The sequence below is a fragment of the Lithobates pipiens genome, unplaced genomic scaffold (assembly GCF_037356315.1).
Source record: "Lithobates pipiens isolate NorthernLeopardFrog02 unplaced genomic scaffold, aLitPip1_a1.2 Scaffold_27, whole genome shotgun sequence".
NCBI lineage: Eukaryota > Metazoa > Chordata > Amphibia > Anura > Ranidae > Lithobates > Lithobates pipiens.
This window is the reverse complement of record NW_027507788.1, coordinates 16640575-16668400: the sequence shown is the minus strand read 5'-3', so window position 1 is coordinate 16668400 and position 27826 is coordinate 16640575. Positions and strand designations below refer to the sequence as shown.

The window sequence follows — 27826 nt, the reverse complement described above, 5'->3', positions numbered from 1 at the left end:
ATTGTCAGTGTCAGCAATGTTACAGTTTATTTCATTTTTTCACCATTTGAATAAAACATTTTATGTTACAAATAAAAAAATTCAATGTTGTTTTTTTTTTTTTCTTTTTTTTTTTCTTCTTTTTTTCTCTTCTTTTTTTTTCTCTTCTTTTTTTTTCTCTTCTTTTTTTTCTCTTCTTTTTTTTCTCTTCTTTTTTTTCTCTTCTTTTTTTCTCTTCTTTTTTTTCTCTTCTTTTTCTCTTCTTTTTCTCTTCTTTTTCTCTTCTTTTTTTTTCTTTTTTTTTTCTTTTTTTTTTCTCTTCTTTTTTTTCTCTTCTTTTTTTTTTCTTCTTTTTTTTTTCTTCTTTTTTCTTCTTTTTTTTCTTCTTTTTTTTCTTCTTTTTTTCTTCTTTTTTTTTTTCTTTTTTTTTTTAGTGGCCTACAAATTTACAACTGTCTTGATTGTATTTGGAAATCCAATGTGCATAACAGAGGGAAGAGTTATGCCTAGGGTTGCCACCTTTTCTTCAAGCCAAACCCGAATGCTTTAGCAGCACAGGGCACATTTTTTTTCGTAGTATACATTATAGGATTATAAAAGACCAGGGAACCCTTTGGGTGCCCCCCAATTAGAGTGGTTACACTGCGCGCTGCGAAACAAAGTGGGTGTGGCCAAACTGTTCTTGCTAACATCCTGCCCCCCCACCCCCAGTGATGTCAAACCTGCCCTCAGAGAGGGGGCTGCAGCTCCCAAATGGCAACAGATTTTTGTGTGACTATCTCAGTTACTTGGGGAGCCACAACCCAGTCTAAATAATGTGTTAGTAGTTTTTCCGACCAAAAGCTCTCATCGGTCTTTTGCTGGCCGAATTTCCGATCGTGTGTACACGGCAAAACTAGGGTTGCCACCTGTCCAGGATTCACCCGGACAGTTTGGGTTTGGAATCTTGTGTCCGAGTTTCAGTCTGCCTGAAACCCGGACACAAGATTCCAAACCCAAACTGTCCGGGTGAATCCTGGACAGGTGGCAACCCTAGTTTTGCCGTGTACACACGATCGGAAATTCGGCCAGCAAAAGACCGATGAGAGCTTTTGGTCGGAAAAATGCGACCGTGTGTATGCTCCATCGGACTTTTGCTGGCCGAATTTCAGCCAGCAAAAGATTGAGAGCAGGTTCTTAATATTTCGGTCGGAAAAAGTTCCTATCCGTTAATGAGTTTGTGTGTTCGACGCGCAAAAACTCACGCATGCTCAGATTCAACTACGAGACGGAAGCTATTGGCTACTGGCTATTAAACTTTCTTTTTCTAGTCCCGTCGTACATGTTGTACGTCACCGCGTTCTTGACAGTCGGAATTTGGTGTGACCGTATGTAGGCAAGACAGCTTGAGTGAAATCCCGTCGAAATTCCATTGGGAAAACCATCAGAACTTTTTCCGACCAAAATTCCTGATCGTGTGTAGGCGGCATTAGTGTCCCATCTGAAATTCATTCAGCATGTATGGCCATGGTTTATACTTCTAATGCCACGTACAGTGAAAACGAATGCACATGTCTACCGTACACGCGATCAGAAATTCCGCCAGCAAAAGTCGGATGAGAGCTTTTGGTCGGAAATTCCGACCGTGTGTATGCTCCATTGGACTTTTGCTGGCAGAATTCCCATCAGCAAAAGATTAAAAGCAGGTTCTCTATTATTCGATCGGAAAAAGTTCATATTCGAAATTGCGTTCGCCTGTATGCAGTTCGGACAATCAAACAATGCATGCTTGGAAACAATTTGGCGCATGCTCGGAAGCATTGAACTTCATTTTCTAGGCTCGTCGTCGTGTTGTACGACACAGCATTGTTGACGGTCGAAAGTTCAGTTGTGACCGTGTGTATGCAAGACAGCTTGAGCGGAATTCCGTCTGAAAAACCATCCAAGTTTTTTCTGACGGAATTTCCGATCGGGTGTACGGGGTATAATGCCCCATACACACGGTCAGACATTCTGACAACAAAATCCGTCAGATTTTTTCCAATGGATTTTGGCCCAAACTTGTCTTGCAAACACACGGTCGCACAAAGTTGTCGGAAAATCCGATCGTTCAGAACGTGGTGACGTATAACGCGTACGACTGGACTATAAAGAGGCCAGTAGCCAATAGCTTCGGCTCTTATGCCTTGTACACATGGTCGGACATTCCGACAACAAAAAAAGACGGATTTTATCCTAAACTGGTGTTGCATACACACGGTCGGACAAAGTTGTTGGAAAATCCGATCGTTCGGAACGTGATGACGTTCGTTCGTTACGACGGGACTACGTTGAGGCTAGTAGCCAATAGCTTTGGTCTTGTAATTTGATCTGAGCATGTGTGGCACTTTGTCCGATCGGAGTTCTCTACAAACGACTCAGATCTTTTTGTCGGGAAATTTGAGATCGTGCTTTCAAATTTTTCCGTTGGAATTTCTGATGGAAAAAGTCCGATAGAGCCCACACACAAGATCGGATTTTCCGACAATATAATCTGATCGGACATTTTCCGCCGGAATTTCCGACCGTATGTACAGGGCATAAATCTATTCTGAGCATGCGTGGCACTTTGTCCGTCGGAATTGTCTACAGGCGATCGGAATTTAAACGATCGGATTTTGTTGGAAAATTTCTCAAACTCTGTAGTCTCAGCTGCACGGAGGATGAATGAACAGCAGACAGAGGCTCCTCCCCATTCATGAACAGTTGTTGTTATGGATGGACACAAGTGATCTGTACCGATTGCTCATTGTGCCCAATTCAGAAAAGGTAGGGGGCAGTAAACAAAATTTTTACTAGCCCCTTCCCCCAATCTCCATCCGCCTGTGCACCCACAGCAGCTGGCGGCGCTGCAGGGGACCAAGGACGGGGGTGCAGTGGGCGAGGCAACACAGTGACAGGGGGGAATCGGATGTGGGAAGCCCAGAGAGGAGGATTGGTGTGGCAGGAAGGGAGGACAATTACAGGATGATGCACTGTAATCTGCGTCTGTGTCTCTCCCTCCAGCAGCTAGGGGGAGGGAGAAGGGGAAAAAAAGCCAGGGAGAGACACAGACACAGTGCATCATCCTGTAATTGTCCCCTTGTTAAAGGGGGCTTCCAGATTCTAATAAGCCCCCCCCCGCAGACCCCCACAACCACCGGCCAGGGTTGTGGGGATGAGGCCCTTGTCCCCATCAACATGGGGACATGGTGCTTTGGGGGGGAGCACCAGCTTAAAGCCAGGGGGAGGGAGAAGGGGAAAAAAAAGCCAGGGAGAGACACAGACACAGTGCATCATCCTGTAATTGTCCCCCCCCGCCCGCTGCACCAGTCCCCCTGCTGTCTGGGCCCCCCTGTGTGCCCTGGCCCCCTACAGGAGGTCCAGTGTTGTTACTAGCCCTGCCCTTGGCACATGTTCCTGGAGTAGGCCAGGGGATAGCGAGTGCTGCAGCAACACCCAGCTGGAGACTGGAAACTTCATAGTGTACATATTTGCCAGCACACCATGGATCTTCAAATTAAGTCCAAAGGTTTTATTCAAAGCAATCACATCACAGAAGAAGAGTGACACTTTTTGAAATCATACAGGACCCCAGGCTTGCAATATGTGCATACAGCAGTGCAAAGATATTTAAAGTAAAATCCACCAATCAAGAACAAGGTAAAAGGAGCTGTCCCCCCGCCTAAACAGTCATACAAATGGTCAAGAAGGGGTTGGCAGTTGAAGGAGGAAATCTACTATCACTATTGTAGGTAGCAGCCATATGTCACAAATGTGCAGAAACATTTGTAAATTGTATATTCTATTCATGTTTTTAACATGTAAATGTCTTGGATACATGATTTTTTTATATGATGTGCCATTATTGCATGTACTGTCTGCCATGTACCTACTCAATCATGGCAAACTAATAAATACTTGTTTATGTTTTACTTTGACTCCTTCGATTAGCTACAATAGAGACACCTCATTTAAAGTGGTTGTAAACCCATGGGAAAAAAAAAAAAAGCAACCTGCAAGGCAAAGGCATAATGAGCTAGTATGCATAGCATACTAGCTCATTATGAATAACATACCTGAGAACGAAGCCCCCGAAACGGTCCTCCGTCTTCATGTCCGCCACTGCCACGGATCCCGGATCCCGGAGTGACTTCCGGGTCTCGCTGCTTCGGCGCTGTGATTCACCGGAGCAGCGATGACATCGCTCCCGTGCATGCGCCGTAAACAGCGGTGGCTGTCTTTTAGTAAATATCTCCTAAACCATGTAGGTTTAGGAGATATTTCTTGGACCTACAGGCTTAATCTAGGCTTACCTGTAGGTCAAAGTGGTTTGTAAGGGTTTACAACCACTTTAAAGTCCCGACCCTCTCTCTCTATGTACTTGAATAGGGATAGAGATGCATGTTACCGTGCGTCTCATTTAAAGTCCCAAAAGCCCGCTCTATTGTATATGATTGGCGGGGTCCAGCATCCCCATTGCCGGGCGACTTGACTGTTTCAACAAATCCCTGTGACCTCAATCTTGGTAAAATTATATAGTGTGATCTGAAGCTAACTATTCAAGCAAGACAACCCAAAAATATCGCTGAAATATTGAAATTATACCTATGCTTCACAATATTTGCTGCTAATTTTAAAGTCAATAGATAAACACAGATTAAAATTTGTATTTTTACTCCTGTCAAAAGTTGCTGCTTTCAAGAATTGTATAAAATGAATGTGTTTAGCATAACTTTGCTTTGCTTCTCCATAGAAGAAGAGAAGAAGAGTAGTCAACATACTTTAGTGAAAAGTTCTATGATGAATGAACAGTTCCAGGTAATGGATACTTTATACCGCTACTCCTTTCCACCAATATAAGGAAATCTCCCCTCCCTCTTCGCCCTTGTACACACGGTCGGAGATTCCGACGGCGAAATCCGTCGGATTTTGTCCGACGGATCTTGTCCAAAACTGTTGCATGCACACGGTCGGACAAAGTTGTCGGAAAATCCGATATTTCAGAACGTGATGACGTAATTTCGTTACGACGGGACTACGTTCAGGCTAGTAGCCAATAGCTTTGATGTAGGAATTTGATCTGAGCATGCGTGGCACTTTGTCCGATCGGAATTCTCTACACATGATCGGAGTATGTCCGATCGGAGCAGTTTGTCAGAAAATATTTCCGGCAAGTTGGAAAATTTGGTCCGACGGATATTCCGACGGAAACAGTCCGATGTAGACCACACATATCCGACAAAACGCTACGATCGGACACATTCCGTCGGAATCTCCGACCGTGTGTACAAGGGCTTCCAGTGTCACCTTCCTGCTCTCACCCAGAGATCAGTGTGCCAATTTTCCAATTCGGTTGTAAATACTATACAATTTTCTGTAGGATTTTAGGCCAACAAGCACTGCTCACTAAATAAATAAAGATCCCGACCAAGTTTTTTTTTTTTTTTTAAACATCCACATTTTCCCTTCATACTGGACATGGAGTTATTAGATAATGAATGATCTCAAGTCAAGCAAATCAAAGGTCTGGTATACGTTGTTTTTATGGGTGTGCCAGGTTGCCCATCTCAATAATATTGTTCCAGTTTCATTTAGGTCCCTGGTGCTCAACCTGTGGCCCGAGGGCTGCATGTGGTCCTTTGGTATATAATGTGCAGTCCACGGACCTCAGCAACGTGTAAGCCCTTGTACACACGGTCGGACATTCCGACAACAAAATCCGTCTGATTTTTTCCGACGGATTTTGTCCGAAACTGGTGTTGCATACACACGGTCGGACAAAGTTGTCGGAAAATTAGATAGTTCGGAACATGATGACGTTCGTTCGTTCGTTACGACGGAACTACATTCAGGCTAATAGCTTTGGTCTCGTAAATTTGATCTGAGCATGTGTGGCACTTTGTCCGATCAGAATTCTCTACAAACGATCGGATCATGTTGTCGGAAAATTTTATATCCAGCTCTCAAACTTTGTTGGTCGGACATTCCGACGGACAAAGTCAGATGGAGCCCACACACGGTCGGATTATCCGACAACACGGTCCGATCGGACATTTTCCGTCGGAATGTCCGACCGTGTGTACAAGGGCTAGTAGGAACAAAGGTATGTGGGGTACATTGGGGTATGTACTGAATTGATGGGACTTGGGGTTATGCAACCATCTATGGGTGGGTTGAGGTTTTGAGACTGGGTCTGCTAGATTAAAACCGCTTCTAGGTGCCACGCAGCGTATTCATTTTTGTTTAAGCTTGTTTGTGATCATATTGTAGTTATGCAAATTTTTTCTCAAATTTTCTTTATTCTGTAGAATCATTTTATCAATTATTGGCCACGCCCCATTCCCCTGAGGATGCCAATGATTTGGCGAAACATGTAGGGAAGACCTGACCCGACAGCATATCAAGGCCTACACCACTCTGGCCCTGTATTGATCTTCTTTGTGCTCCCCGAATTTTAAAAGAGTATCTTTATATTTTTGTATATGTATTATGTATTTCTGTTTTATTATGTTGTAATAAACTTTATATTATTTCTAAAAACTTTATTTATTTGAGTTGTTGGCACCGCAATAATCCCTATTTCCTCATTCTTCTACCTTTGTAACAAATTCTTGGGATGAGGTGCCTTATCTGAAACGGACCCCACTGCCACATTTCCCAATTTTCGTTTAATAGAAATATATTGATTAGGGCGATGGCATTGATCTCTACTAGCCCCATTTAACATGTTCCCAACTTCTTAGGCCCCTTTCACACTGGGGCGGTTTTCAGGCTCTACAGCGCTAAAAATAGCGCCTGAAAAAACCGGCCCCTTTCACTCCAGTGTGAAAGCCGGAGGGCTTTCACACTGGAGCGGTGCGCTAGCAGGACGGTGAAAAAAGTCCTGCTAGCCGCATCTTTGGAGCTGTGAAAGGAGCGGTGTATTGACCGCTCCTAAACCGCTCCTACCCATTGAAATCAATGGAGCAGCGCGGCTAAACTGCCGGCAAAGTGCTGCTGCAGCGGCGCTTTGCGGGTGGTTTTAACCCTTTTTCGGCCGCTAGCGGGGGTTAAAACCGCCCCGCTAGCGGCCACAGACCACCGCTAAAACTACGGTAAATCGCCGCCCCAGTGTGAAAGGGGCCTTACTGTCTTCTGCTGCATATCCCCAGCCGACAATGTATCCTGTCCGCACCCTCTGACCTTCATGTCCTCTATTAGGGCTGCAGTTTCTGGCAGTCCTTTCAAACATTACATATACTGAACAATGTGAGCTCCCCTTTGATGATATCAGGGGCCGCATTTGAGGCCCCTTTACTTCAAACATTAAAAACCACTGATTTTGATGTGTACTCCCTTGTTTCAAACTGTAACCAGAGAGTCAAGATGAAAAAATGAGAAATTCTCCCAGCAAACGTGTGAATATTTGTTCAATATAGGCCACACACCGATCCCCAAAAAATATATATCCGAGGCTTTATTGTTTTAAGAGAGACAAGTCTGATCTATCATGCTTCATTGATATTTTAGCAATCCCCTACCTGTGATTAGCCGATTCCTGACCAGCGCACGCCGATATACGTCAGCAGAATGGCACGGGTGGGCAAAAGGGTGCACAGGTAAGTCCCCTTTAAGAAGCAGTGCCGGGGGGGGAGGGGCGCACCCGCCGCGTTCTCTGTGACCTCGGTTCCCGCCGACTTGTTGTCCGCTGGGTGCCCGCGATCGTGTCACGGAGAGGTAGAAAAGGGAGATGCCTTTGTAAACAAGGCATTTCTCCGTTCATGCCTAGTGACAGGACAGAGATCCCTGCTCTCTGTCATCGAGAGCAGTGATCACTGTCATGTGTGTTGAAGCCCATCCCCCCCACTGTTAGAATCACTCCCTAGGACACACTTAAACCCCTTCATCGCCCCCTAGTGTTTAACCCCTTCCCTGCCAGTGTCATTTACACAGTGATCATTTTTATAGCACTGATCGCTGTATAAATGATAATGGTCCCAAAATAGTGTCAAAAGTGTCCGATGTGCCTGCCATAATGTCGAAGTCGCGATAAAAATCGCCTATCGCCGCCATTACTAATAAAATATATAATAATAAAAATGCCATAAAACAATCCCCTATTTTGTAGACGCTATAAAATTTATGCAAACCAATAAATATACTCTTATTGCAATTTTTATTTACCAAAAATATGTAGAAGAATACGTATCGGCCTAAACTGAGGAAAAAAATATTTTTTATATATATTTTTGGGGGATATTTATTGTAGCAAAAAGTAAAAATATTGCTTTTTTTTTTTCAAAATTGACGCAATTTTTTTGTTTATAGCGCAAAAAATAAAAACCGCAGGGGCGATCAAATACTACCAAAAGAAAGCTCTATTTGTGAGGGGAAAAAAGGGCGTCAATTTTGTGTGGGTGAATGTCGCCCGACCGCGCAATTGTCACTTAAAGCGACGCAGTGCCGAATCGCAAAAAGTGCTCTGGTCAGGAAGGGGGGTAAAATCTATCCGGGGCTGAAGTGGTTGGATAACCCTCACCAGGGGACAAAATATTGGCCATTATGTAGTGGTAAATACTTTTATAAACCTGAGATACGTCAGTATAGAGTTAATCAAACTCAGAGATGTAATCGCAATTTGGGAAGGTCTTTGTTGTTCTTTTGTGGTTCCAGTAAGTTCATCAAATATTTGCTGTTATATAAAAATGATCATGAACTGGAAAATCAAGTCTTTCAAGTTTTTACCGGTAGTGCCCAATACAAGATCTACTTTACTTCAACCCAGAGAACTTTTATAATGCCTTTTCTTTTAGGAAGGCTTTTGGCTTTTTAACTATCTGGTAAGTGGATGTATAATAAATTTGCACCATGGATATGGGATTTAAAGCGGAGGTCCACCCTAAAGTGGACCTTCCGCTCATTCGAATCCTCCCCCCCTCCGGCGCCACACTTTCAGGGGGGAAGGGGGTGCAGTTACCTGGATAATCCAGGTAATTGCACCCACTTCCGGGATAGCTCTCTGCGGAAAGGGGCGTAGATTACGCCCCTTTCCGAAAGTCCCCCGCTGCCTGCTGGGAAACACACAGATCCCAGAGGCAGCGGGTCCATCCTTATTGCGCAGCGCGACTCGCGCATGCGCAGTAGGGAACCGGGAAATGAAGCCGAAAGGCTCCACTTCCTGATTCCCATACCCAAGATGGCGGCGGCAGCACCCGAGAGACGATCGAGAGATCGGCTTCGGGTGCCGACATCGCGGGGCGTGCTGGACAGGTAAGTGTCACTATTTTAAAAGTCAGCAGCTGCAGTATTTGTAGCTGCTGGCTTTAAAAAAAAAAAAAAACGCGGAGTCCCGGCGGACTCCCACTTTAAATTAGTTTGGATGAGCAGCAGCAGATACTATATCACAATATGTGTGAAAATAAAGGCCAGTTTAACCCTTTCACGACTAAGCCTATTTTTGGCATTTGGTGTTTACAAGTTAAAATCCATATTTTTTTCTAGAAAATTACTTGGAACCCCCAAACATTATATATATTTTTTTTAGCAGAGACTCTAGAGAATAAAACGGCGATTGTTGCAATATTTTATGTCACACGGTATTTGTGCAGCGGTGTTTTAAACGCAACTTTTTGGGAAAATGGACACTTTCATGAATAAAAAAAAAACAAAACAGTAAAATTAGCCCAATTTTTTTTGCATAATGTGAAAGATGATGTTACGCCGAGTAAATAGATACCAAACATGTCACACTTTATAATTGCACGCACTCATACAATGACGACAAACTACGGTACCTAAAAATCTCAATAGGCGACGCTTTAATTTTTTTTTACAGTTACCAGGTTAGCGTTACAGAGGAGGTCTAGTGCTAGAATTATTGCTCTCGCTCTGATGATCATGGCGATACCTCACATGTGTGATTTGAACACCGTTTACATATGCAGGCGCGACTTCCGTATGCGTTTTCATTGCTTCATGAGCTCGCGGGGATAGCAGGCGCTTTAAAAAAAAAAACATTTAATTTATTTTATTTATTTTAAAATTAATAAATAGTTTTTAAAAAAAAAATAAAAAATTTTGATCACTTTTATTGCTGTCACAAGGAATGGAAACGTCCCTTGTGACAGTAATAGGTGGTGACAGGTACTCTTTATGGAGGGATCGGGGGTCTAAAAGACCCCCCACCCCTCCTTTACACTTCAAAGTATTCAGATCGCCATTTTCGGTGACTCTGAATACTGTATATATTTTTAAATCCAACGCCATTGGCAGCCGAGTAAATGGGAAGTGACGTCATGACGTCGCTTCCGTGTTTACTATTAGGAGACTGGAATGATGCCACTTATGGTTTCATTCCAGTCCCTGCCCAGCCGCCAGAGGCATCGGATGTGCAATCGGTGATTGAGCGGGAGCACCGGGAAGAGCGGCGGGAGGCGGCGGGAGGCGGTGGGAGGCGGCGGGAGGGGGGGTGTCCCCTCCCGCTCCTCTGGCATAACAGCCGAGCGGCTTTTTTTTTTTTTTCCATAAAAGATTTTATTGAAAAAAATGCAAGACATACAACTGTGCAAGTTAGAGAAACATCATAAACACAAAGTGCTGTCACGACCCTATCTACTCGCAATAGCCGAGCGGCTTTTAGCCACATCGGTTGTTATGGCTGGAAAGCCAATCGCCCGCTGTGAAAAATGGTACCGGGATGATGCCTGCAGGTGCGGGCATCATCCGGTATAACCCCCGAAAACAGCCGAGTACGCAATCTGCATACGCTCGGCGGGAAGGGTCAATAAAGACCGCACTGAAAAAAAGCTCAATATGTACAAAAAGTGTAAAAAAATTCTAAGAACCTTCAACTTTAAATAAAGTGACAATACGGCCAATGCAGTTTGATTAAATCTATGCTGGCGTATATCTCAGATTTATTAAAGTATTTACCCCTATAAAAAGTTCAGTATTTTGTCCCCTTGTGTGGGTCATCACAAGTAGGGGGATCGCTAAAGTATGAATCAAACATGGCAGATGAAAAGCCTCTACGGGCTGATATGAGTTGAAGTCACGTCAGAAGATCCGCCTTACATGTTTCGAGGTATAGCCCAGGGGCGGACTGACCATTCGGGCGCTCGGGCACTGCCCGAGGGCCCCATGCTACTAACGGGCCCCATCAGGGTTGCCAGCCTCAGTAAAACCAGGGACAGTATGTAAAAATCTGTGTTTTTTTCAAAAATCCCAAGATTATAGCTGCCCAGCCTCTCCAGTACCTTTTCAGTGTGCTTATGTGTATTCTGTGTGTGTGTGTAGAGTGTCTGTGTGTGTGTGTGTATACTGTGTGGCCCCATAATCTTTTGCCTGGGGACCCCATAATCTCCTATTGCCCAGGGGCCCCATAATATTCTCCTATTGCCCAAGGGCCCCATAATCTTCTATTGCCTGGGGGCCCCATGAGTTGTCAGTCTGCCCCTGGTATAGCCATCAAGTGTTATGACCAGTGGCGGCTGGTGTTTTTTTTTTTTTTTGGGGGCCGCCATGATGGAGAAGAGGACACAGGAGCTGCTGGCTGCCGCTCACCGCTCGCCACCTGCCACCTAGATGGGGTAAGTGCCAGACCAACTTGCAGAAAGCGGGCAAACCACCCCCCCCCCACCCTGCTCGCTTTCTGCCAGTTGGTCTGGCACTTACCCCATCTAGGTGGCAGGTGGCGAGCAGTGAGCGGCAGCCAGCAGCTCCTGTGTCCTCTTCTCCATCATGGCGGCTTCTGCCCTGCGGCTCCTCCCCTCCTTCTAGGCATCCAATAGGACCGCCTGTCCTTGCAGCCAATTGGGTGATGGGTCTCAAGACCTGCTTCCTGGCCAGGAGGAGGATCAGTGTTACAATAGTGAATATTTAATATTATTAAATATTTATTTATATTTAATATTATTAAATATATATTTATTTATTATTATATTTATAAAGCGTCGCCTATGGGGATTTTTAAATACCAACGTTTGGCGCCATTCCACGAGCGCGTGCAATTTTGAAGAGTGACATGTTGGATATCTATTTACTCAGCGTATCTTCATCTATCACATTATGCAAAAAAATTGGGCTAACTTTACTGTTTTTTTTTTTTTTTTTTAAGCATGAAACTGTTTGTTTTTTCCTGAAAAAAACATGTTTGTAAAATTGCTGCGCAAATACCGTGCAAGATAAAAAGTTACAACAACCGCCATTGTATTCTCTAGGGTCTTTGCTAAAAAAACATATATAATGTTTGGGGGTTCTATGTAATTTTCTAGCAAAAAAAATATGAATTTTACATGTAGGAGAGAAATGTCAGAATTGGCCTGGGCGTGAAGTGGGTATGATGGTTATATATCAAAAAATTTCAGGCGGATTTTCTGAGGTGCCGTGAACTCATATCAACCCGTAGAGGCTCCCAATTTTTGGATGCGGATGCAGCCGGCGGTGCCCGCTGTACTTTACCAATGCCGTTTTCCCCTTGTGTCAGTCATCACACACACACCAATGTACAAGTGTATCCAAATCATATTAATAAAACAATTGAAGTTTGGTTTTACACTATGTTGCACTCTGCACCCTGTTCCCTATACAGGTGCATCTCGTAAAATTAGAATATCATCAAAAAGTTAATTCATTTCAGTAATTTAATTCAAAAAGTGAGACTCATATATTCTAAAGATTCAATACACGGAGTGGGTTTTTTTTCATTTCGATGATTACGGCTTACAGCTAGTGAAAACTAGACATGTGCGCCGTCACTTCACTAAATTCGTTTTGTTCCGTTCCATTTCGTACTAGCCGTTAATTCATATTTTGTAATTCGTGTCCAAAATTCAAATTTTCATTAGGTTCGTTAAATTTTTGTAAAACAATTACGAATGTTCGTTATGATGAATTTATCATTATGAGGGGCTCCGACCATCCCTGTGCTGTGCTCATTATGGGGGGCTCCCACCATCCCTGTGCTGTGCTCATTATGAGGGGCTCCCACCATCCCTGTGCTGTGTTCATTATGAGGGGCTCCCGCCATCCCTGTGCTGTGCTCATTATGAGGGGCTCCAACCATCCCTGTGCTGTGCTCATTATGAGGGGCTCTCACCATCCCTGTGCTGTGCTCATTATGAGGGGCTCCCGCCATCCCTGTGCTGTGCTCATTATGAGGGGCTCACACCATCCCTGTGCTGTGCTCATTATGAGGGGCTCCCGCCATCCCTGTGCTGTGCTCATTATGAGGGGCTCCCACCATTCCTGTGCTGTGCTCATTATGAGGGGCTCCCACCATCCCTGTGCTCATTATGAGGGGCTCCTCCCATCCCTGTGCTGTGCTCATTATGAGGGGCTCCCCCCATCCCTGTGCTGTGCTCATTATGAGGGGCTCCCACCATCCCTGTGCAGTGCTCATTATGAGGGGCTCCCACCATCCCTGTGCTGTGCTCATTATGAGGGGCTCCCACCATCCCTGTGCTGTGCTCATTATGAGGGGCTCCCACCATCCCTGTGCTGTGCTCACTATGAGAGGCTCCCTCCATCCCTGTGCTGTGCTCACTATGAGGGGCTCCCACCATCCCTGTGCTGTGCTCACTATGAGGGGCTCCCACCATCCCTATGCTGTGCTCACTATGAGGGGCTCCCACCATCCCCGTGCTGTGCTCATTATGAGGGGCTCCCACCATCCCCGTGCTGTGCTCATTATGAGGGGCTCCCACCATCCCCGTGCTGTGCTCATTATGAGGGGCTCCCACCATCCCTGTGCTGTGCTCATTATGAGGGGCTCCCTCCATCCCTGTGCTATGCTCATTATGAGGGGCTCCCACCATCCCTGTGCTGTGCTCATTATGAGGGGCTCCCCCATCCCTGTGCTGTGCTCATTATGAGGGGCTCCCACCACCCCTGTGCAGTGCTCATTATGAGAGGCTCCCACCATCCCTGTGCTGTGCCCATTATGAGGGGCTCCCACCTAGGGTTGCCACCTGTCCGGGATTCACCCGGACAGTACGGGTTTTGAATAATTTTGAACCATGTGTCCGGTTTTCAGTTTGCCTGGACCCCGGACAGATGATTCATTCAGATTGGACAGTGGCAGCAATGGGGATCGGGGAAGGAGCAGAAGAACTAATGCTGATCGGGCAGCAGCTGGGGGCAGAGAAAGGAACATAACTAACTAACTTCTTTTACCTACAGGAAAGCCTATAATAAGGCCTATAATAAGGCTTACCTGTAGGTAAAAAAAATATCTCCTAAACCTGTACGGTTTAGGAGATATTCCCCTCGGTATGCGCCGCTGACTGCAGTGGCGCATGCGCACAAGGGGATTCTCGGCCTGAAAATCCGGCAGTGGCCGGCCGGCCGGAATGAAATCTGACGATGTCACGGCTCCGGCCACTCACAGCGCCGGAGCCGCGATACCCGGAAGAAACGCCGAGGGAGCATGTCAGCTCCCTCGGCGTGGATCGGGCCAGATGTCGGGGCCTCGTTCTAAGGTAAGTATTTCATAATGAGCTAGTATGCGGTGCATACTAGCTCATTACGCCTTTTGCTTTGCAGGTGTTAAAAAAAAAAAATAAAAATTTGCAGGTTTACTACCGCTTTAACTGGCAGCAGTGCAGTAAAACTCACGACAATTAAACCAAAGTCCCGGTCCCCTTGTCTATATCAATCCGCCGGGGGATGTAATTGCGTGTACCGCAGCACAATGATTATTCCGTCTGGACTATTTCATCATTTTCGGGCTGGCTGTGGCTTCCGGAAATTCCTTGCCCCAGGGGATTGATAGAGAAGTGAAGGAGGTCTGGAGAGCAGTATAAGGATTACTGCTGCCAGATAAGGAATAACTCCTTCTGTTCCTCCCCTGATCACAATGCTTGTGGCTGATGAAAGGTCCTCTATTCACATGCTGCTCTTTTTAATCATTTTTGTAAGACAGAAAACTGAGTTGAGATGATCAGTTGATGGACTAGGGCAGGTCGTTCAGGTAGGGTAGGCAGACATTCATTGTTATCAGGGCTGGACTGGGACAGAAATTTGGCCCTGGACTTCATCCAGACCGGCCCACATACATTTTGAGTGTCCCATCAGCACTCCCTTATATCAGAGTGTCCCATCAGCACTCCCTTATATCAGAGTGTCCCATCAGCACTCCCTTATATCAGAGTGTCCCATCAGCACTCCCTTATATCAGAGTGTCCCATCACCATCCCCCTTACATCAGAGTGTCCCAACACCAGCCCCCTTACATCAGAGTGTCCCAACACCAGCCCCCTTACATCAGAATGTCCCATCATCAGCCCCCTTACATCAGAGTGTCCCATCATCAGCCCCCTTACATCAGAGTGTCCCATCACCAGCCCCCTTACATCAGAGTGTCCCATCACCAGCCCCCTTATATCAGAGTGTCCCATCACCAGCCCCCTTACATCAGAGTGTCCCATCACCAGCCCCCTTACATCAGAGTGTCCCATCACCAGCCCCTTACATCAGAGTGTCCCATCACCAGACCCTTACGTCAGAGTGTCCCATCAGCACCCCCTTACGTCAGAGTGTCCCATCACCAGCCCCCTTACATCAGAGTGTCCCATCAGCACCCCCTTACATCAGAGTGTCCCATCACCAGCCTCCTTACATCAGAGTGTCCCATCACCAGCCCCTTACATCAGAGTGTCTCATCACCAGCCCCCTTACATCAGAGTGTCCCAACACCAGCCCCCTTACATCAGAGTGTCCCATCACCAGCCCCTTACATCAGAGTGTCCCATCACCAGCCCCCTTACATCAGAGTGTCCCAACACCAGCCCCCTTACATCAGAGTGTCCCATCACCAGCCCCTTACATCAGAGTGTCCCATCACCAGACCCTTACGTCAGAGTGTCCCATCAGCACCCCCTTACGTCAGAGTGTCCCATCACCAGCCCCCTTACATCAGAGTGTCCCATCACCAGCCTCCTTACATCAGTGTCCCATCACCAGCCCCTTACATCAGAGTGTCCCATCACCAGCCCCCTTACATCAGAGTGTCCCATCACCAGCCTCCTTACATCAGAGTGTCCCATCACCAGCCCCTTACATAAGAGTGTCTCATCACCAGCCCCCTTACATCAGAGTGTCCCAACACCAGCCCCCTTACATCAGAGTGTCCCATCACCAGCCCCTTACATCAGAGTGTCCCATCACCAGCCCCTTACATCAGAGTGTCCCATCACCAGACCCTTACGTCAGAGTGTCCCATCAGCACCCCCTTACGTCAGAGTGTCCCATCACCAGCCTCCTTACATCAGAGTGTCCCATCACCAGCCCCTTACATCAGAGTGTCCCATCACCAGCCCCTTACATCAGAGTGTCCCATCAGCACCCCCTTACGTCAGAGTGTCCCATCACCAGCCCCTTACATCAGAGTGTCTCATCACCAGCCCCCTTACATCAGAGTGTCCCATCACCAGCCCCCTTACATCAGAGTGTCCCATCACCAGCCCCCTTACATCAGAGTGTCCCATCACCAGCCCCCTTACATCAGAGTGTCCCATCACCAGCCCCCTTACATCAGAGTGTCCCATCACCAGCCCCCTTACATCAGAGTGTCCCATCACCAGCCCCTTACATCAGAGTGTCCCATCACCAGACCCTTACGTCAGAGTGTCCCATCAGCACCCCCTTACGTCAGAGTGTCCCATCACCAGCCCCCTTACATCAGAGTGTCCCAACACTAGCCCCCTTACGTTAGAGTGGCCCATCACCAGCCCCTTACGTTAGAGTGGCCCATCACCAGCCCCTTTACAACAGAGTGTCCCATCACCAGCCTCCTTACGTCAGAGTGTCCCATCACCAGCCTCCTTACATCAGAGTGTCCCATCACCAGCCCCTTACATCAGAGTGTCCCATCACCAGCCTCCTTACGTCAGAGTCTCCCATCACCAGCCCCTTACATCAGAGTGTCTCATCACCAGCCCCCTTACATCAGAGTGGCCCATCACCAGCCCCCTTACATCAGAGTGGCCCACTGAGCCATCGGCCCACCGGGAAACTCCCTGTAGTGCCGATGGCCAGTACATGCCTGATTGTTATAGGACATGCTAAATATTTAGAACCGTTCTTGCAATAATCAGGTGGTTTATGCACTGAAAAGCAATGAGCCCAGGCAATTGAATTCAGCAAATACTGTTGTTTTGTTTCCAGAAATCTTCAGGCATGCTGGCCAGTATATGAACAGTCCATTAAGAAACAGAACCATATGGCTCAGGACTGGAACTTACTGCTTTGTAATTGTGACTTCAGGGCTATCAAGGGCCAAGAGCAATAATGACTGTGTATTTGTATCCCAGCAGACATTTGTGTCAAGAGTCCATATTATACGTATACTGTATGTTATTTATATTGTACATTCACAACAGTCCCTGTTCTCAAGGAACTTCTAAAGTTACAATCTAAAGCTGGCTGTACATGGATCGATATTCAATCCATTTATGGGCAGGCTGATTGTACCCAAGTAGATTCATTGATAGACTTGGGTACAACCAGCCTGTCAGATTTTTTTTTACATTAACCGCTAGCAGTAATCATTGTGTTCTGCTGGCCAGTAAGGCCCCCCTGCCACCCCACTGACAGAAGACAATAGTGCTGCGGGAGGCATTACCCCATCAACACTGACTGTGATGATGGGGGATTCAAGTGATTTTCTTTCCTTCCACCCAAGAAAATCGAAACCATTTGCTTAACCACTTACAGACCGGACCACTTTGCTGGTCAAAGACCAGACCACTTTTTGCGATTCGGCACTGCGTCGCTTTAACTAACAATTGCGCGGTCGTGCGACGTGGCTCCCAAACAAAATTGACGTCCTTTTTTTCCCACAAATAGAGCTTTCTTTTGGTGGTATTTGATCACCTCTGCGGTTTTTATTTTTTGTGATATAAACAAAAATAGAGCGACAATTTTGAAAAAAAAACGCATTATTTTTTACTTTTTGTTATAATAAATATCCCCCAAAAATATATAAAAAAACATTTTTTTCCCTCAGTTTAGGCCGATACGTATTCTTCTACATATTTTTGGTAAAAAAAAATCGCAATAAGCGATTATTGATTGGTTTGCGCAAAAGTTATAGCGTTTACAAAATAGGGATAGTTTTATAGCATTTTTATTAATAATTTTTTATTATTTTTTTTTTTACTAGTAATGGCGGCGATCAGCGATTTTTATTGTGACTGCGACATTGTGGGGGACCCATTGGACATTTTTGACAAATTTTCTGGACCATTGTCATTTATACAACAATCAGTGCTATACAAATGCAGTGATTCCTGTGTAAATGACACTGGCAGTGAAGGGGTTAACCAGTGGGAGGCAGTGTAGGGGTTAAGTGTTCCTAGGGGTGTGTTACTAACTGTGGGGGGGTTGGGCTTTCATTTAGTGAACACTGATCTCTGCTCCAATCACATGGAGCAGAGATCAGCGTCACTAGTTGCTAGGCAGAATGGAGAAATGCTGTTTACAACGGCATTTCTTCATTTGGCCGCTCCATGAGACGTTCGCGGGTATGCCCGCGGCGATCGAGTCTGCGGGTCCCGCGACCGGACTCACGGGGGTCCCGACCAGCGCGGGAGCGCGCCGCCGGCGGCGCGCTCCCGATGGCAGGGCGGCAAATTTAAAGGGACGTACATTTACGCCCATTTGCCTGCCCGTGCCATTCTGTCGACGTACATCGTCGTGTGCTGGTCGGCAAGTGGTTAAACACCCTACCTCACATGTATTCACACACATACATACTGGAGCTCCACCCAAATTCTACTTTAAGGTCTCCTCCCCGGCTCCTTTTTGTGAAATGGAGCTTTTGGGTAGGAGGGGGGAGAGGGTACTCGATTTTGACAGGTACCCATCCCCACTTCTGTTCTAACCACCTAGGCAATTGGAAGTGGAAGTTCTCCTTCCCCCCTTCCCTCCTGAAAGCGGAGTTACACCCAAAAGTGGAACTTCCACTTTAAGCACTCCTTGCCCCCTTACATGCCACATTTTAGCATGTCATTTTTTGGATGGGAAGTGGGTACCTCATTTTGTCAGGTACTTCCTGTCCCACTGCCTTCCTCCGTCGCCTAGGCGACTCCTCCTCTCCCCTCCCTCTCTGCAATCTTTTGGGACACATCACAGGTCCCAGAAGATTGCCTGGCCATTAAGAGCACAGCACAACTCACGCATGTGCAGCGTGTTGAAGCCACAAGCTGTCACAGCCGGGTGCCCATACTTACAATGCTGGCACCGCAGAGAGGAGGGGGAGAGAAGTGATGGTTTGGACGGCCACATCGCTGGACCGTGGGACAGGTGAGTGTGTTTATTAAAAGTCAGCAGTTGCCACCATCCCTGTGCTGTGCTCACTATGAGGGGCTCCCACCATCCCTGTGCTGTGCTCACTATGAGGGGCTCCCACCATCCCCATGCTGTGCTCATTATGAGGGGCTCCCACCATCCCCATGCTGTGCTCATTATGAGGGGCTCCCACCATCCCTGTGCTGTGCTCATTATGAGGGGCTCCCTCCATCCCTGTGCTGTGCTCATTATGAGGGACTCCCACCATCCCTGTGCTGTACAGTAAAGAATTTTCTTTTTCTGAATCATACTTACCGAGGTGGATGCAGCATTGGTCTAATGCTGCATCTGTCCCCTGGCGCCTCTACACTGAGGACCGAGTGATTGAACACCTCAGATCACTCGGTTTTCAGAGCTCTCTGAGCAGAGAGATGTAGACTGTCAGTCACAGCTCTCTACTCTGCCCCCTCCTTGCTCATTGGAGTGCTGGGCTGGGGAGGGAGAGGCTGTCTCAGGCTCTCAGCGGCTCACTGAGAGGCTGATACGGGTGTCAGTCCAGGCACCTGGTGGATCCAGATTCTATTGTCATGATGATGTGGAGTGGACTTCTCCTTTCAGGGTACCGTTAGTATTACAGCATGCAAAAGACACTTTAGACAATTGTGCTCCTCCAGCCTTGTAGTAACAGTTTCGATGAAGACCTTTTTCTGCTCCAGCATGACTGTACTCCGAGTCCTGTGTACAAAACCATCTTCATAAGACATGCTTTAATGAGTTTGGTGTTGAGGAACCTGAGTGGCCTCAACCCTACTGAACACCTTTGGGAAGTATTTGAATGCCATTTGTGAGCCGAGTCTTTTTCATCCAACAGTGCATGACCCCTCCACAAATGCTCTTTTGGCTGAAGAGGCAAAAATTCCTACAGACCCCTCCAAAATTTTATGAATAGTCTCCCAAGAAGACTGGAGGCTGTTATAGCCACAAAGAGAAGGGAAGCTGGGCAATTCCATTTTCATGCCCGTACAGCTTTGATGGTCAGATGTTCACAAACTTTTGGCCATAGAGTATAGGGGTCTCAAACTAGCGGCCCTCCAGGTGTTGTAAAACAACAAGTCCCATGAGGCATTGCAAGGGTTACCGTTACAAGCATGACTCCCACAGGCAGAGGCATGATGGGACTTGTAGTTCGGCAACAGCTGGAGGGCTGCCAGTTTGAGACCGCTGGTACAGATGTTCTGTGTTGCTTGATAATAGATGTGTATGAAGTTACCTTCTATATAGAAGCAGCAGAAGAATAGCTCATAAACAATAATTTGTCACAGGCTTGTTTTAGACTACATTGCTCCCAGGCAGGGAGGCATTTGTAATGTGACCAAAATTCTCAACTTGTAATTACTCAGTAAAATCTTATAACCCTGAAGGGATGAAAACACAGCATCTAGATAAAGTAAAGCAAATGGAAGAAGGTTTCATAAAACAGAACACTAGGATATTATGGTTGTTATTATTATAGGGTTGGTTCACCTTTTAAAAATTAATCGGCCTGGGTAGATAAGGTGTGTTTTATAGAACAAACTGTGCAGCTCTGACTAAAGTTGAATAATGCCCTTGATATAGGTGTAGGCCAGATAATGCCCTTGATATAGGTGTAGGCCAGGAGTCTGCAAACTGCGGCTCCAGGGCTGGATGCCCCCTTTGTTAGCCTTTATCTGGCCCTTGGGCACTATTCCTCTCACTGACACCTACTATGGGGCACTATTTCTTCCACTGATACCAATGATGGGGACTATTCCTCCCACTAATACCAATGATGGGGACTATTCCTTCCACTGATACCAATGATGGGGACTATTCCTCCCACTAATACCAATGATGGGGACTATTCCTCCCACTAATGCCAATGATGGGGCACTCCTCCTGCTGACCACCAACCCTGCGGTCATATTTGGCTGGTGGCACGGATGGCACTGATAGGTACCACTGATAGATGGGACTGATGGGCACTGATAGGTGGCACTGCTGGGCACTGATGGGCAGCACTGCTGGATATGTGGCTCTGAGGTGCAGCACTGTTTTTGCGGCAGATTGTGGGCACTGAGCACACTGATAGGTGGCACTGTGGGCACCAATGGGTGGCACTATGGGCACTAATGGGTGGCACTGATGAGTTTCACTTTTGCCCCTACTTAGGTGGCACTGGCAGGGGGCAGGTGGGCACTGATGAGCTGACTCCAGCTCGCCGTGATGGGGACTGAAGTCCCTCTCACGGCCGCCGGTGATCGGTTTTTTTTTCTCCTCGCGCTGTTAGCGCGAGGAGGAAAAATAGCCGATGACCGGTTCTGTTGTGATCACATGATCAGCTGTCATTGGCTGACAGCTGATCACGTGGTAAGGGGTCGGGATCGACCCCTTACTCCGATCTATGATCAGGCGAGTCTCATAGACTCGCTGATCACAGAGCGGGGCGCGCAGGCCGCTCGTGCACGGGACAGCGTCAATAGACGTAGTCCCGGCAAAGCAGGTCCGCGCTGTAGCAGTCATTCGGCTATAGCGCGGATCCCTAGAGGTTAAAGACTAATAAACTGCAATAGATACACTGTTTGTTTCAATATAGTAAATGGTAAATTGTCTTCAGTGCTGTTAGGTGAATTAATCTTGCTGACGCTAACCCATACAGGTATCAGTAAATGTGTTTTTTTTTGCATATGCGGAATTGAGGATCTATGTTTCCTATCTGACCTAATGAAGAGTATTAGTTAACTTAGAAAATGGTCCTACTCTAGGATTGCAAATTGAAAATGATGGTTCATTTTCATATCTCATGAACATGAGATTAGAGAAAGGTTTCCTAAAGTTTCGTTTACCCTGCAGACTTGGCATTTAGAAGAATCAAATCCAGAAATGTAATTATTACAGTTTAATGTGTTCCAAAAGGGCCACTCCCACTCTCAAAAGTCAGATAAAAAAGCTGTTCTTCAGCACACTCACTCAGTCCTCACTGGCACCAACCTAGAAATACAGCGACCTCTCATGATGACATCTCTTCTCCACATTCTCTGTGTTCTCTCGGCTTTGGTAGCATCTGGTAAGTGCTTATTAATCTTTAACTAATACTTCACAAATGTCTTAAAAAGAATGCATCTTTTTTCTTTCAAAGGATATTTGCACTTCAGATAAAACTCAGAAATTTAGAATATTATCTAACATGATTAAGACAATATTGGAAGAGAGGAGTTCTTACCAAGAAGTATCTGGACATTGGTCCTGTAAATCAGTGGCCACCAACCCTGTCCTCAGGGCCCACTAACAGGCCAGGTTTGTAATATAACTGAAATACATCACAGGTGATATCATTTGCTGTTCAGTGATTGCCCTATTCTAGTCTGCATCTCCCCAAGGTAATACATAAAACCTGGCCTGTTAGTGGGTCCCGAGGACGGGGTTGATGACCGCTGCTTTAAAGCACCCCAGGACCTAAAACGTGTAAATTCCATATGAAAATTGCTACAGTAACCTCCAGAATCAAAGCCCTGGTGTATTGCCTTATACAGTATAAGTCGTAAGACACGTACATTGCAAGGGGTTCAGAAGAACATCATATCGGATTTAGCTGATTCCGGAACATTAAGCCCTTGTACACATGGTCGGACATTCTGACAACCAAATCCGTTGGATTTTGTCCGACGGATTTTGTCCGAAACTGTTGCATACACACAGTCGGACAAAGTTAACGGAAAATCCGATTGTACATAACGTGATGACGTTATTTCGTTACGACGGGACTACGTTCAGGCTAGTAGCCAATAGCTTTGGTCTAGGAATTTGATCTGAGCATGCGTGGCATTTTGTCCGTCGGAGTAGGCTACACATGATCGATCGGAGCAAAGAAAATTTTACCGGCAAGTTGGAAAAGTTGGTCCGTCGGATATTCCAACGGAAACAGTCCGATGGAGACCACACACAGTCGGAATATCCGACAAAACGATCCGATAGGAAACATTCCGTCGGAATCTCCGACCGTGTGTACAAGGGCGAAGGAGAACAAAGGCACCACTTTGAGAATGCTTTCACCTTCTTCTGCCAATGATTTACCAATTTAGAAATTTGATGTGCTTACCAGATTGCTGCTATGGCCAGTCATTGTTTTTTTTTTTTTGTTTGTTTTATTAAAATTTAATGTATAGCCACATTTGAAGAACGTCAAATCGTCAGAACGTTAGAAGAACGTCATATCGGATTTAGCAGATTCTGCTGTCTGTGTCCCCGCTGGGGTGATTCACCTTCTCTTTGTACCCTGTGAGGAGTGTTTCCAGTGTAGGGAGTGATGAGAAATTCAAAATGTTATAGTTGTAACTGGGACAGGATCTTCCAATGGAGACACCTGTTATGATGACAACTCTCTGGATCCAGTGGGCTGCCCTCGGGGTATGCTGGTAAATCTGGTCCAATTCTATGCTGAACGCCATCCTGATATTATTACAGAATGTTGTTCAAGCCCTGAAGAGGGTGGAGACCGGAAACATGCCTTGAAATGCTTTGGTTGTATTTGATTATCCTAAACTTGACATTTTTAAGAGAAATGTCCAACTTCTATGAAGAAATTTCCCCTCATTGTAATGAGTTTAATTTTCCTTCCCATTTCCTCAGGGATCTCCTAATGGGACACAGATGACATGTAAATCAGACAGGGATTCTAATCCCCTCCCTGTTGTATTTATTTTATTTTTTTGTGTAACATACTTAAACGTTATCACATCTGGATAGCAGGTACCTCAGCATAACTGCACGTATTTTCACTTGACAGTACATTTGGAGCATCTAGCATTCATTCAAGTGTTTATTATCCTATATAGATATATATTTTTTCTATGTGTGTGTTCACAGATGTATTTTATACAACCAGCAAATCGAGTCTCTATCATTTTTTATGTACTTCTTCCATTTTAAGTGTCAGGTTGATCCTGACACTGTCAGGCTGACAGTTACCTTTCTTCTTTGTAAGGTAGGTACTCCTGCGCTAAAAGGAATTTGTGATATATTCAAATAGTAGGTGCTGCATCCACCGCAAGGACCAAACTCGTGTCCAAATTTGTGTAGGTTGTGAAAAGGGGGGAGTGGTGTTGCGCTCCTTACAATATATTTTTCTTGTAATGTGTTGCCAAAATATTACCAAAATATCAATTATGTATCCGACTGTTCAGTGGCGTAACTAGAACCTTCAGGGCCCCGATGCAAGAAACCATGAAGGGCCCCCCTGAACCCCAGCCAGGGCCCTTCCCTCCGAGTCCGGCGGTGGAACTCCAGGGTGTGGTCACAGGTATGACCATTGTGAGCACCATAGTTCCAATACTGGTATCAGTAGTTTTTTTTTATTATTTTCTTTTTAATTTTTAGGTGCCCCATTGGGGGACTGTCCCTGTCTGGCTGGGGAGAACAGACATCAGACTGAGTGGCAATGCATGGAACAGGGGAGGGGTACTCTGAGGAGCCAGCTAAGGACACAGGTCATGCAGGGAATGCACAACTAAAGAGCAGCCAGTGCGATAGTCGAGCATGGAGCTCTGCTAGTCACCCTCCACCTCCAGCCACCCATGTGCATGGTGCACTGATACCCCTAGCTGCCTATGTTGCTGCTGGCCATATGTAGAGGGGGCTGCATGGGCCCTCTGCATCACAGGGCCCGGTTGCGGTTGCAACTGCTGCACCCCCTATAGTTACGCTCCTGCGACTGTTCTTTATCAAGGTTATCAGTAAAGTGCATGAGTGCAAAATAGATAAATAATCTAAATTACTTGGCAAGTAAATTAAAAAAGCATAGTAGTTTTTCAATTGTGCAAAACAGCAAAAAACTAAATAAACAATATCTATCAAAACTATGAAATGATATTATAAAAAGTGTAACTATGGGTGGTTATACCGCTGTGCAATATATATATAAAACAAAGGTGAATGGTTCATACAGTGACTGATATAGGTAAAAAACAATAAAGCAATAGAATAATTAAAAATATATATAAATGGCGTATAAGTAAAAATATTTTACATCATCTGACTAAACAGATATTCAGTGCGGTGTTGGACGTCGTTCCTTAGTCCAATGTGCAATATTAGTGCAAACGTGCAGAGTGTTTCACTGGAACACTATGTGTAGCTGTCTTGCCATTAAAGTGACACTGTGCCTTTAAGTGCAGAAAATAAAGTAAATCTTCAGTGTCACTGCCACCCGTGATAGAAGTAAATAATTACCTTACTGCTGTAAGGTAAACAGCATGTAGCAGAATAATTATAGGAGGAGGGGGGTCCCTTCAACTCGATCTTTTCCTAGGCATTCATTCACTTTTAGGCTAGGTTCACACCGTAGCGATGCGGGAACGCCGCAAATCCGCGGAGTTTTTCCGCATCACATGCCTCCCGCCGGCAGTTTACACTGCCCTATGCGGACTGCTGGGAGTGTCAATGAAATCTTAATGACACCCCCAGACCAGTCCGCATATCGCAGTGCGATCTGCAAACTCGGACAGGAATCGGATCGCATGGTGTGAACACCCATGCGATCCGATTCTGCTGCGGACCAAAAAAAGGGTCCCGTGCGAGTTTGCGGCGGGTGCGATGCGAATTCAGCCATACTATCTGTATGGCTGAACTCGCATCGCTACAGAGATCGGATGTGATTTGCACTGCAGTGCGGTGCGAATCACATCCGGGTCTCCCACCCGCAGCGGTGTGAACCCAGCCTTAAGTGGAGCCAGGTAAATGGGAGGGGGGGGGGAGAGGTGGAGATGATCCTTTTCTTCCTCTCTTTCCACTGGGTGCTTCAGGTCATAGAGTTCTCAGTGTACATTAAAAAAGATGAAAGAGGCCCACCATAGTGTAGTATTTTTGAATGAAAATATATACTTTTATTTGCATATGTTATAAAAACACTCACATTTTGTGGGGTTACAATGGCGATGTAAAAACCAGCGCCGAGCTCGTGTCTAAGCGTCTGAGCGTCTGTTTCCGGTATCTGATTAGCCTCGGGTCCTACACGTTACGTCACCACACAGTCGAAGTCACGTGTGGTGACGTAACGCGTAGGACCCGAGGCTAATCAGATTCCGGAACAGACGCTCAGACGCTTAGACACGAGCTCGGCGCTCGTTTTTACATCGCCATTGTAACCCCACAAAATGTGAGTGTTTTTATAACATATGCAAATAAAAGTATATATTTCCATTCAAAAATACTACACTATGGTGGGCCTCTTTCATCTTTTTTAATGTACACTGAGAACTCTATGACCTGAAGCACCCAGTGGAAAGAGAGGAAGAAAAGGATCATCTCCACCTCTCCCCCCCCTCCTATTTCCCTGGCTCCACTTAAGGCTGGGTTCACACCGCTGCGGGTGGGAGACCCGGATGTGATTCGCACCGCACTGCAGTGCAAATCACATCCGATCTCTGTAGCGATGCAAGTTCAGCCATACAGATAGTATGGCTGAATTCGCATCGCACCCGCCGCAAACTCGCACGGGACCCTTTTTTTGGTCCGCAGCAGAATCGGATCGCATGGATGTTCACACCATGCGATCCGATTCCTGTCCGAGTTTGCAGATCGCACTGCGATATGCGGACTGATCTGGGGGTGTCATTAAGATTTCATTGACACTCCCAGCAGTCCGCATAGGGCAGTGTGAACTGCTGGCGGGAGGCATGCGATGCGGGAAAACGCTGCGGATTCGCGGCGTTCCCGCATCGCTACGGTGTGAACCTAGCCTAAAAGTGAATGAATGCCTAGGAAAAGATCGAGTTGAAGGGACCCCCCTCCTCCTATAATTATTCTGCTACATGCTGTTTACCTTACAGCAGTAAGGTAATTATTTACTTCTATCACGGGTGGCAGTGACACTGAAGATTTACTTTATTTTCTGCACTTAAAGGCACAGTGTCACTTTAATGGCAAGACAGCTACACATAGTGTTCCAGTGAAACACTCTGCACGTTTGCACTAATATTGCACATTGGACTAAGGAACGACGTCCAACACCGCACTGAATATCTGTTTAGTCAGATGATGTAAAATATTTTTACTTATACGCCATTTATATATTTTTTTAATTATTCTATTGCTTTATTGTTTTTTACCTATATCAGTCACTGTATGAACCATTCACCTTTGTTTTATATATATATATTGCACAGCGGTATAACCACCCATAGTTACACTTTTTATAATATCATTTCATAGTTTTGATAGATATTGTTTATTTTGTTGTTTGCTGTTTTGCACAATTGAAAAACTACTATGTTTTTTTAATTTACTTGCCAAGTAATTTAGATTATTTATCTATTTTGCACTCATGCACTTTACTGATAACCTTGATAAAGAACAGTCGGATACATAATTGATATTTTGGCAATATTTTGGCAGTACCTTTCTTCTTTGTTCTAAACTGGCCACACAAAGCACAGGAGGTCATCTGTGTTAGCGTGGTCAGTTTCCATTTTTTGACTGGTCATTCCGAGGTACAGGACACTGTGTAGACAAACAGTATGCCTGGATTGAGTCATTTGTTGAACCACCACACCCTCTGACCAAGCAC

At 45.8% G+C, this 27826-nt stretch overlaps 1 protein-coding gene across 1 annotated transcript in view; it reads left to right on the top strand.

The window, feature by feature from the left end:
• Positions 1 to 22165: 22165 nt before the first annotated feature.
• Positions 22166 to 27826, top strand: part of LOC143933582 (phospholipase A2 inhibitor and Ly6/PLAUR domain-containing protein-like) — a 32849-nt gene continuing 27188 nt past the window's right edge. The window contains exon 1 of the mRNA XM_077456529.1: positions 22166 to 22330. Coding sequence (XP_077312655.1) covers positions 22276 to 22330 — 55 coding nt within the window. The 5' untranslated portion in view covers positions 22166 to 22275. The remainder of the gene's footprint in view (positions 22331 to 27826) is intronic.